Source organism: Boleophthalmus pectinirostris, unplaced genomic scaffold, assembly GCF_026225935.1.
Source record: "Boleophthalmus pectinirostris isolate CB_2022bp ecotype Guang Dong unplaced genomic scaffold, ASM2622593v1 HiC_scaffold_8, whole genome shotgun sequence".
Classification (NCBI taxonomy): Eukaryota; Metazoa; Chordata; class Actinopteri; order Gobiiformes; family Gobiidae; genus Boleophthalmus; species Boleophthalmus pectinirostris.
This window is the reverse complement of record NW_026571515.1, coordinates 202,654-214,653: the sequence shown is the minus strand read 5'-3', so window position 1 is coordinate 214,653 and position 12,000 is coordinate 202,654. Positions and strand designations below refer to the sequence as shown.

The following is a 12,000-nucleotide window of genomic DNA, read 5'->3' as shown; positions in this document are numbered from 1 at the left end:
TCGGGTTGGAGGTGGTGGTGGAGATGGAGGTGGTGGAACTGTTACACTGGAGGATGGAGGAGATGTTTGAAGGACAGGAGTCCAGGGTCCAGAGGGGAAGCGACGGAAAACTGAGACACAGAAACAGGAGGATTTACTGCTGTGGAAAACAAAGCTTTACACATCGTCTGAAACTGGAACTTCCAGTTAATACATGTGTGTACATGTGTGTACATGTGTGTACATGTGTGTACATGTGTGTACATGTGTGTGTGTACATGTGTGTGTGTACATGTGTGTACATGTGTGTACATGTGTGTACATGTGTGTACATGTGTGTGTACATGTGTGTGTACATGTGTGTACATGTGTGTACATGTGTGTGTACATGTGTGTACATGTGTGTACATGTGTGTGTGTGTACATGTGTGTACATGTGTGTGTACATGTGTGTACATGTGTGTACACATGTGTGTGTACATGTGTGTACATGTGTGTACATGTGTGTGTACATGTGTGTACATGTGTGTGTACATGTGTGTACATGTGTGTACATGTGTGTACATGTGTGTACATGTGTGTGTACATGTGTGTACATGTGTGTACATGTGTGTGTGTGTGTACATGTGTGTACAGTGTGTGTGTGTACATGTGTGTGTGTGTGTACATGTGTGTACATGTGTGTACATGTGTGTGTGTGTGTACATGTGTGTGTGTGTACATGTGTGTGTACATGTGTGTACATGTGTGTGTGTGTGTACATGTGTGTACATGTGTGTGTGTGTACATGTGTGTGTACATGTGTGTACATGTGTGTGTACATGTGTGTACATGTGTGTACATGTGTGTACATGTGTGTGTACATGTGTGTGTGTGTGTACATGTGTGTGTGTGTACATGTGTGTGTACATGTGTGTACATGTGTGTACATGTGTGTGTACATGTGTGTGTACATGTGTGTACATGTGTGTACATGTGTGTACATGTGTGTACATGTGTGTACATGTGTGTACATGTGTGTACATGTGTGTACATGTGTGTGTACATGTGTGTACATGTGTGTACATGTGTGTACATGTGTGTACATGTGTGTACATGTGTGTGTACATGTGTGTACATGTGTGTACATGTGTGTACATGTGTGTGTACATGTGTGTGTACATGTGTGTACATGTGTGTACATGTGTGTGTACATGTGTGTACATGTGTGTGTACATGTGTGTACATGTGTGTGTACATGTGTGTGTACATGTGTGTGTACATGTGTGTACATGTGTGTACATGTGTGTACATGTGTGTACATGTGTGTACATGTGTGTGTGTGTGTACATGTGTGTACATGTGTGTACATGTGTGTGTGTGTACAGTGTGTGTGTGTACATGTGTGTACATGTGTGTGTACATGTGTGTGTACATGTGTGTACATGTGTGTACATGTGTGTGTGTGTACATGTGTGTGTACATGTGTGTACATGTGTGTACATGTGTACATGTGTGTACATGTGTGTGTACATGTGTGTACATGTGTGTGTACATGTGTGTACATGTGTGTGTACATGTGTGTACATGTGTGTACATGTGTGTACATGTGTGTGTACATGTGTGTACATGTGTGTACATGTGTGTGTACATGTGTGTACATGTGTGTGTACATGTGTGTGTACATGTGTGTGTACATGTGTGTACATGTGTGTGTACATGTGTGTACATGTGTGTACATGTGTGTACATGTGTGTGTGTGTGTACATGTGTGTACATGTGTGTGTACATGTGTGTGTACATGTGTGTACATGTGTGTGTACATGTGTGTGTGTGTACATGTGTGTGTGTGTACATGTGTGTACATGTGTGTACATGTGTGTGTACATGTGTGTACATGTGTGTGTACATGTGTGTGTGTGTACATGTGTGTACATGTGTGTACATGTGTGTGTACATGTGTGTACATGTGTGTGTACATGTGTGTGTGTGTACATGTGTGTACATGTGTGTACATGTGTGTACATGTGTGTGTACATGTGTGTGTACATGTGTGTGTACATGTGTGTACATGTGTGTGTGTGTACATGTGTGTGTACATGTGTGTACATGTGTGTACATGTGTGTGTGTGTGTACATGTGTGTACATGTGTGTGTGTGTACATGTGTGTGTACATGTGTGTACATGTGTGTACATGTGTGTGTACATGTGTGTACATGTGTGTACATGTGTGTGTGTGTGTACATGTGTGTACATGTGTGTACATGTGTGTGTACATGTGTGTGTACATGTGTGTGTACATGTGTGTACATGTGTGTGTACATGTGTGTGTACATGTGTGTACATGTGTGTGTGTGTACATGTGTGTGTGTGTGTACATGTGTGTGTGTGTGTACATGTGTGTACATGTGTGTACATGTGTGTACATGTGTGTGTACATGTGTGTGTGTGTACATGTGTGTACATGTGTGTACATGTGTGTGTGTGTACATGTGTGTGTACATGTGTGTACATATGTGTACATGTGTGTACATGTGTGTGTACATGTGTGTACATGTGTGTTTACATGTGTGTGTACATGTGTGTGTACATGTGTGTACATGTGTGTACATGTGTGTGTACATGTGTGTGTACATGTGTGTATGTGTGTGTACATGTGTGTGTACATGTGTGTACATGTGTGTACATGTCTGTACATGTGTGTGTAAGTGTGTGCGTAAGTATGTGTGTAAATGTGTGTGTAAGTGTGTGTGTAAACTGTATAACAACTCAGCCTTATGTCACAGATAATACTCCCTACACTCTAAGCCCCTCCCACCTCGTGTTGAAGGCGCTGATGTCCAGGGCGGCGCCGCAGCGTCTCCGGGAGCACACGGCGTCGGCGGCGTTTCGGTTCCAGGCGCCGGACGACGAGAGCCAGAACATCTGAGAGGACGACACCATCACCTGACCCGAGCAGAACCCTCCGACCAGGAGAACCTCCTGATGACCTGCACTCACACACGCCCAGATGCCCTCCCGTTACTCCTGATGCCCTCCCGTTACTCCTGATGCCCTCCCGTTACTCCTGATGCCCTCCCGTTACTCCTGATGCCCTCCCGTTACTCCTGATGAAATACTGAAATATAAATATTTCGCATTGTTTAATGTGATGATACAGGATTGATATCGTGGGCTGCTGTATCGATATCGATCAGTCGCCAAGAGTATTTTTAGTAAATTTTTTTAATAATTATTTTGTGACAGGTTCAGTTTTGTCAAAGTGAAATTCAGATTTTTGTCAAGTTCTTCACATTGACTAAACACAGAGGAATCCAAGTGAGGGCTGAAGTTTTGTTGCTTGTTTAGAGAAAGGAAACTTGTTTATTGTTTCCTCGTCCAGAGAAGTGGACAGGGTCTGACAGGCGCTGTGACAGGCGCTGTGACAGGCGCTGTGACAGGCGCTGTGACAGGCGCTGTGACAGGCGCTGTGACAGGCGTTACCTTCACAGGTGAGGTCGACGATCTGGTCGTCTCGCGGCGATCTCGTGGTTTCGATGATGTTGCATTGGCTGAGGCTCTGGACGGTGCCGGTGCATCTGAAGGTCTTGTCTAAAAAGGGGTGTGGCCCGTTGGTGAAGCGCGGTGGGGAGGCGGGGCCCGTCGTCACGGCGCCGCAGCCCAGCTCCTTGCACGCCACCGCCGAATTTTCCGGCGTCCAACTGCTACTGCGAAACTTCTGCCACTGCCCCTCGAAATAAACCTCCAACCGACCAGAGCAGCGACTCGGACCGTCCTCAAGGCGGAGCTGTAGAGAACCTGAGGGGTCAGAGGGTCAGAGGAGAGGTCAGAGGGAGTCGGGGGGGTCAGAGGAGGGGTCAGAGGGTCAGAGGGAGTCGGGGGGGTCAGAAGGGGTCATACGGGAGCAGATGACGTAGGCTTGCTGGCTGCAGGGGAGGGGGTCAGTGGGGTCAGAGGGGGTCAGAGAGGTCAGAGATTCAGAGGGGGTCAGAGAGGATCAGTGGGGTCAGAGGGGGTCAGTGGAGTCAGAGGGGTCTGGGGTCAGACGGGGTCAGAGGGAGTTAGTGGGGTCAGAGGGGGTCAGTGGGGTCAGAGGGGTCAGTGGGGTCAGAGGGAGTCAGTGGGGTCAGAGGGGGTCAGAGGGAGTCAGTGGGGTCAGAGGGGGTCAGTGGGGTCAGTGGGGTCATACCGGAGCAGATGACGTAGGCGTGCTGGCTGCAGGGGAGGGGGGTGGAGCTGTGTCTGGCTTTACAAAACCACAAAGACAAGTCGTGTTCAGAGCAGCTCACGTAATCCAAGAACGAAGAAGAGGAAGGGGAAGACAAAGAGGCACTTTGAAGTGAAGAACTGACCACCTGAAAGAGAAAGAGAGAGAGTTAACAGAGAGGAGGAGGGTACCCACACACACAGACACACACACAAACATACACACACTGACCTGTCCACACTGCAGTTGGGCGCACACTATGTCAAAGTTCGGTTTTTTTCCATTGAGTGGCACAAACTGGAGACTGCTCCTCCTGCTGCTTCACCTGAACCGTCCCATAACAGACACTGGGCTTCCCTTTGGAGGTGAGGAGAACACTCACACGTCCTGACAACACACAACACACTCTGAGAACAAGCACACGTCCTGACAACACACAACACACTCTGACAACACACACACGTCCTGACAACACACAACACACTCTGAGAACACTCACACGTCCTGACAACACACAACACACTCTGAGAACACTCACACATCCTGACAACACACAACACACTCTGAGAACACTCACATGTCCTGACAACACACAACACACTCTGAGAACACTCACACGTCCTGACAACACACAACACACTCTGAGAACAAGCACACGTCCTGACAACACACAACACACTCTGACAACACACACACGTCCTGACAACATACAACACACTCTGAGAACACTCACACGTCCTGACAACACACAACACACTCTGAGAACACTCACACGTCCTGACAACACACAACACACTCTGAGAACACACACACGTCCTGACAACACACAACACACTCTGAGAACACTCACACGTCCTGACAACACACAACACACTCTGAGAACACTCACACGTCCTGACAACACACAATACACTCTGAGAACACGCACACGTCCTGACAACACAAAACACTCTGAGAACACGCACACGTCCTGACAATACACAACACACTCTGAGAACACGCACACGTCCTGACAACACACAACACACTCTGAGAACACTCACACGTCCTGACTACACACAACACACTCTGAGAACACGCACACGTCCCGACAACACAAAACACACAACACACTCTGAGAACACGCACAAGTCCTGACAGCACACAACACACTCTGAGAACACGCACACGTCCTGACAACACACAACACACTCTGAGAACACACACACGTCCCGACAACACAAAACACACAACACACTCTGAGAACACGCACACGTCCCGACAACACAAAACACACAACACACTCTGAGAACACGCACACGTCCTGACAACACAGAACACACTCTGAGAACACGCACACGTCCTGACAACACACAACACACTCTGAGAACACACACACGTCCTGACAACACACAACACACTCGGAGAACACGCACATGTCCTGACAACACACAACACACTCTGAGAAGACGCACACGTCCTGACAACACACAACACCTGTGTGTGTTGTTGTGCGTCTGTGTGTGTTGTTGTGCGTCTGTGTGTGTCTCTGTGTGTGTTGTTGTGCGTCTGTGTGTGTGTTGTTGTGCGTCTGTGTGTGTTGTTGTTGTGTGTGTGTGTTGTGCGTCTGTGTGTGTTGTCTGTGTGTGTTGTTGTGCGTCTGTGTGTGTGTTGTACGTCTGTGTGTGTTGTTGTGCGTCTGTGTGTGTTGTGTTGTGTCTGTGTGTGTTGTTGTGCGTCTGTGTGTGGTTGTTGTGCGTCTGTGTGTGTTGTTGTGCGTCTGTGTGTGGTTGTTGTGCGTCTGTTGTGTGTCTGTGTGTGTTGTTGTGCGTCTGTGTGTGGTTGTTGTGTGTCTGTGTGTGTTGTTGTGCGTCTGTATGTGGTTGTGGTACCGGAGCAGGTCAGGTGTGTGTGTGTTGTTGTGCGTCTGTGTGTGTTGTTGTGCGTCTGTGTGTGGTTGTTGTGCGTCTGTGTGTGTTGTTGTGCGTCTGTGTGTGGTTGTTGTGCGTCTGTGTGTGGTTGTGGTACCGGAGCAGGTCAGGTGTGTGTTGTTGTGCGTCTGTGTGTGGTTGTGGTACCGGAGCAGGTCAGGTGTGTGTTGTTGTGCGTCTGTGTGTGGTTGTGGTACCGGAGCAGGTCAGGTGTGTGTTGTTGTGCGTCTGTGTGTGTGTTGTTGTGCGTCTGTGTGTGTTGTTGTGCGTCTGTGTGTGGTTGTGGTACCGGAGCAGGTCAGGTGTGTGTTGTTGTGCGTCTGTGTGTGGTTGTTGTGCGTCTGTGTGTGTTGTTGTGCGTCTGTGTGTGTTGTTGTGCGTCTGTGTGTGGTTGTGGTACCGGAGCAGGTCAGGTGTGTGTTGTTGTGCGTCTGTGTGTGGTTGTGGTACCGGAGCAGGTCAGGTGTGTGTTGTTGTGCGTCTGTGTGTGGTTGTGGTACCGGAGCAGGTCAGGTGTGTGTTGTTGTGCGTCTGTGTGTGGTTGTGGTGTCAGGTCTGGTGTGTGTTGTTGTGCGTCTGTGTGTGGTTGTGGTACCGGAGCAGGTCAGGTGTGTGTTGTTGTGCGTCTGTGTGTGTGTTGTTGTGCGTCTGTGTGTGTGTTGTTGTGCGTCTGTGTGTGTTGTTGTTGTGCGTCTGTGTGTGTTGTTGTGCGTCTGTGTGTGTGGTTGTGGTACCGGAGCAGGTCAGTTGTGTGTGTTGTTGTGCGTCTGTGTGTGGTTGTGGTACCGGAGCAGGTCAGGTGTGTGTGTTGTGTGTGTGTTGTTGTGCGTCTGTGTGTGGTTGTTGTGCGTCTGTGTGTGTTGTTGTGCGTCTGTGTGTGTTGTTGTGCGTCTGTTGTGTGTGTGGTGTTGTTGTGCGTCTGTGTGTGTGTTGTTGTGCGTCTGTGTGTGTTGTTGTGCGTCTGTGTGTGGTTGTTGTGCGTCTGTGTGTGTTGTTGTGCGTCTGTGTGTGGTTGTTGTGCGTCTGTGTGTTGTTGTTGTGCGTCTGTGTGTGGTTGTTGTACCGGAGCAGGTCAGGTGTGTGTTGTTGTGCGTCTGTGTGTGTGTTGTTGTGCGTCTGTGTTGTGTGTGCAGGTCTGTGTGTGTTGTTGTGCGTCTGTGTGTGGTTGTGGTACGGAGCAGGTCAGGTGTGTGTTTGTTGTGCGTCTGTGTGTGGTTGTGGTACCGGAGCAGGTCAGGTGTGTGTTGTTGTGCGTCTGTGTGTGGTTGTGGTACCGGAGCAGGTCAGGTGTGTGTTGTTGTGCGTCTGTGTGTGGTTGTTGGTACCGAGCAGGTCAGGTGTGTGTTGTTGTGCGTCTGTGTGTGTGGTTTGTGGTACCGGAGCAGGTCAGGTGTGTGTTGTTGTGCGTCTGTGTGTGGTTGTGGTACCGGAGCAGGTCAGGTGTGTGTTGTTGTGCGTCTGTGTGTGGTTGTGGTACCGGAGCAGGTCAGGTGTGTGTTGTTGTGCGTCTGTGTGTGGTTGTGGTACCGGAGCAGGTCAGGTGTGTGTGTTGTGTGCGTCTGTTGTGTGTGTGTTGTTGTGCGTCTGTGTGTGTTGTTGTGCGTCTGTGTGTGTTGTTGTGCGTCTGTGTGTGGTTGTGGTACCGGAGCAGGTCAGGTGTGTGTTGTTGTGCGTCTGTGTGTGGTTGTGGTACCGGAGCAGGTCAGGTGTGTGTTGTTGTGCGTCTGTGTGTGTGTGTGTGTTGTGTACCGGAGCAGGTCAGGTGTGTGTTGTTGTGCGTCTGTGTGTGGTTGTGGTACCGGAGCAGGTCAGGTGTGTGTTGTTGTGCGTCTGTGTGTGGTTGTGGTACCGGAGCAGGTCAGGTGTGTGTTGTTGTGCGTCTGTGTGTGGTTGTGGTACCGGAGCAGGTCAGGTGTGTGTTGTTGTGCGTCTGTGTGTGGTTGTGGTACCGGAGCAGGTCAGGTGTGTGTTGTTGTGCGTCTGTGTGTGGTTGTGGTAGTCTCCACAGAACATTTGTTGACACCAGGTCTTCAGTCGCTCCTTGGTCTGGTTCTGGTTCTGGTCCAGGTTCTGGATCGGGCTCCAGGATCCTGAGACCTTCTGCTCCAGGATCCCAGAGCAAAGGTTCTGTCTGTTCCCCCGAAGACGAACCTCCTGGTGATCTGCAAAAGACAGGGTTTAGACCTGGTTCAGTCCTGGTTTAGTCCTGGTTTAGACCTGGTTCAGTACTGGTTTAGTCCTGGTTTAGACCTGGTTCAGTCCTGGTTTAGTCCTGGTTTAGACCTGGTTTAGACTGGTGGTTTAGTCCTGGTTTAGACCTGGTTTAGTCCTGGTTTAGTCCTGGTTTAGACCTGGTTAGTCCTGGTTTTAGACCTGGTTTAGTCCTGGTTTTAGTCCTGGTTTAGACCTGGTTTAGTCCTGGTTTAGTCCTGGTTTTAGACCTGGTTTAGTACCTGGTTTAGTCCTGGGTTTAGACCTGGTTTCAGTCCTGGTTTAGTCCTGGTTTAGACCTGGTTTCAGTCCTGGTTTAGTCCTGGTTTAGACCTGGTTTAGTCCTGGTTTAGACCTGGTTTAGTCCTGGTTTAGTCCTGGTTTTAGTCCTGGTTTAGTCCTGGTTTAGTCCTGGTTTAGTCCTGGTTTAGACCTGGTTTAGTCCTGGTTTAGTCCTGGTTTAGTCCTGGTTTAGACCTGGTTTAGTCTTAGTTTTAGTCCTGGTTTAGTCCTGGTTTAGTCCTGGTTTAGACCTGGTTTAGACCTGGTTTAGTCCTGGTCTAGTCCTGGTTTAGTCCTGGTTTAGTCCTGGTTTAGTCCTGGTTTAGTCCTGGTTTAGACCTGGTTTAGTCCTGGTTTAGACCTGGTTTTAGTCCTGGTTTAGTCCTGGTTAGGACCTGGTTTAGTCCTGGTTTAGTTTGACCTGGTTTAGACCTGGTTTAGTTTAGTCCTGGTTTAGTCCTGGTTTAGACCTGGTTTAGTCCTGGTTTAGTCCTGGTTTAGAGTCCTGGTTTAGTCCTGGTTTAGTCCTGGTTTAGAGTCCTGGTTTAGTCCTGGTTTAGACCTGGTTTAGTCCTGGTTTAGTCCTGGTTTAGTCCTGGTTTAGTCCTGGTTTAGTCCTGGTTTAGTCCTGGTTTAGACCTGGTTTAGTCCTGGTTTAGTCCTGGTTTAGTCCTGGTTTAGTCCTGGTTTAGTCCTGGTTTAGTCCTGGTTAGTCCTGGTTTAGTCCTGGTTTAGACCTGGTTTAGTCCTGGTTTAGTCCTGGTTTAGTCCTGGTTTAGTCCTGGTTAGTCCTGGTTAGTCCTGGTTTAGTCCTGGTTAGTCCTGGTTTTAGTCCTGGTTAGTCCTGGTTTAGTCCTGGTTTAGTCCTGGTTTAGTCCTGGTTTAGTCCTGGTTTAGTCCTGGTTTAGTCCTGGGTTTAGTTTAGTCCTGGTTTAGTCCTGGTTTAGTCCTGGTTAGTCCTAGTCCTGGTTTAGTCCTGGTTCTAGTCCTGGTTTAGTCCTGGTTTAGTCCTGGTTTAGTCCTGGTTTAGTCTGGTCTAGTCCTGGTCTAGTCCTGGTTTAGTCCTGGTCTAGTCCTGGTTTAGTCCTGGTTTAGTCCTAGTCTAGTCCTGGTTTAGTCCTGGTTTAGTCCTGGTTTAGTCCTGGTTTAGTCCTGGTTTAGTCCTGGTGGTTAGTCCTGGTCTAGTCCTGGTGGTCTAGTCCTGTTTAGTCTAGTCCTGGTCTAGTCCTGGTTTAGTCCTGGTTTAGTCCTGGTTAGTCCTAGTCCTGGTTTAGTCCTGGTTTAGTCCTGGTCCTGGTTTAGTCCTGGTAGTCCTGGTCTAGTCCTGGTCTAGTCCTGGTCTAGTCCTGGTTTAGTCCTGGTCTAGTCCTGGTTTAGTCCTGGTTTAGTCCTGGTCTAGTCCTGGTCTAGTCCTGGTCTAGTCCTGGTTTAGTCCTGGTTTAGTCCTAGTCTAGTCCTGGTTTAGTCCTGGTTTAGTCCTGGTCTAGTCCTGGTCTAGTCCTTAGTCTAGTCCTGGTCTAGTCCTGGTTTAGTCCTGGTTTAGTCCTGGTCTAGTCCTGGTTTAGTCCTGGTTAGTCCTGGTCTAGTCCTGGTTTAGTCCTGGTCCTTTAGTCCTGGTCTAGTCCTGGTCTAGTCCTGGTTAGTCCTGGTTTAGTCCTGGTTTAGTCCTGTCTAGTCTGGTTTAGTCCTGGTTTAGTCCTGGTCTAGTCCTGGTTTAGTCCTGGTCTAGTCCTGGTTTAGTCCTGGTTTAGTCCTGGTCTAGTCCTGGTTAGTCCTGGTTTAGTCCTGGTTTAGTCCTGGTCTAGTCCTGGTTAGTCCTGGTTTAGTCCTGGTTTAGTCCTGGTTTAGTCCTGGTTTAGTCCTGGTTAGTCCTGGTTTAGTCCTGGTCTGGTTTAGTCCTGGTTTAGTCCTGGTTTAGTCCTGGTTTAGTCCTGGTTTAGTCCTGGTTTAGTCCTGTTTAGTCCTGGTCTAGTCCTGGTCTAGTCCTGGTTTAGTCCTGGTGGTTAGTCCTGGTTTAGTCCTGGTTTAGTCCTGGTCTAGTCCTGTTAGTCCTTTAGTCCTGGTTCTAGTCCTGGTTTAGTCCTGGTTAGTCCTGGTCTAGTCCTGGTTTAGTCCTGGTCTAGTCCTGGTTTAGTCCTGGTTTAGTCCTGGTTTAGTCCTGGTCTAGTCCTGGTTTAGTCCTGGTTTAGTCCTGGTTTAGTCCTGGTCTAGTCCTGGTTAGTCCTGGTTTAGTCCTGGGTGGTTAGTCCTGGTTTAGTCCTGGTTTAGTCCTGGTCTAGTCCTGGTCTGGTTTAGTCCTGGTTTAGTCCTGGTCTAGTCCTGGTTTAGTCCTGGTTAGTCCTGGTCTAGTCCTGGTCTAGTCTGGTTTAGTCCTGGTTAGTCCTGGTTTAGTCCTGGTCTAGTCCTGGTTTAGTCCTGGTTTAGTCCTGGTTTAGTCCTGTCTAGTCCTGGTTTAGTCCTGGTCTAGTCCTGGTTTAGTCCTGGTTTAGTCCTGGTTTAGTCCTGGTCTAGTCCTGGTTTAGTCCTGGTTTAGTCCTGGTTAGTCCTGGTCTAGTCCTGGTCTAGTCCTGGTTTAGTCCTGGTTTAGTCCTGGTTTAGTCCTGGTTAGTCCTGGTTTAGTCTGGTTAGTCCTGGTCTAGTCCTGGTTTAGTCCTGGTTTAGTCCCTGGTCTAGTCCTGGTTTAGTCCTGGTTTAGTCCTGGTTTAGTCCTGGTTAGTCCTGGTTTAGTCCTGGTTAGTCCTGGTCTAGTCCTGGTTAGTCCTGGTTAGTCCTGGTTTAGTCCTGGTCTAGTCCTGTTTAGTCCTGGTTTAGTCCTGGTTTAGTCCTGGTTTAGTCCTGGTTTAGTCCTGGTCTAGTCCTGGTTTAGTCCTGGTCTAGTCCTGGTTAGTCCTGGTTTAGTCCTGGTTTAGTCCTGGTCTTACCGGTGCAGTAGACGTAGGCGGATGAGGAGCAGGTCCCTTTTTTCGGGGAGCACTGCCACAGGTTCTTTTCGTCACCCAAACATTTTACCGTGTATCCAGACCTGGACCCGGACCCAGACCCGGACCCGGACCCGGACCCAGACCCAGACCCGGACCCAGACCTGGACCCGGACCCAGACCCAGACCCTGGACCTGGACTCGGGTAAGATCCAGGGCGCGATTTCTTTCAGTTCACCACATCCCAAAGACCGACACAGAACCTTCCCCTCCAAGTCGTCTGAGAAAACAAGAGACAGAACCAGAACTGAACCAGGACTGAACCAGGACTAAACCAGGACTAAACCAGGACTAAACCAGGACTAAACCAGGACTAAACCAGGTCTAAACCAGGAAACCAGGACTAAACCAGGACTAAACCAGGACTAAACCAGGACTAAACCAGGACTAAACCAGGACTAAACCAGGACTAAACCAGGACTAGACCAGGACTAAACCAGGACTAAACCAGGA

The 12,000-nt window shown here is 49.1% G+C and overlaps 1 protein-coding gene across 1 annotated transcript in view; it reads right to left on the bottom strand.

Annotated features, from left to right (window-relative positions):
• Positions 1–4,178: 4,178 nt before the first annotated feature.
• The window catches only part of LOC110153476 (scavenger receptor cysteine-rich type 1 protein M130-like), a 13,390-nt gene continuing 5,568 nt past the window's right edge, over positions 4,179–12,000 (bottom strand). The window contains exons 4-6 of the mRNA XM_055165534.1: positions 8,026–8,238; positions 4,398–4,553; positions 4,179–4,314 (exon numbers count right to left, since the gene is read on the bottom strand). Coding sequence (XP_055021509.1) covers positions 4,429–4,553; positions 8,026–8,238 — 338 coding nt within the window. The 3' untranslated portion in view covers positions 4,179–4,314; positions 4,398–4,428. The remainder of the gene's footprint in view (positions 4,315–4,397; positions 4,554–8,025; positions 8,239–12,000) is intronic.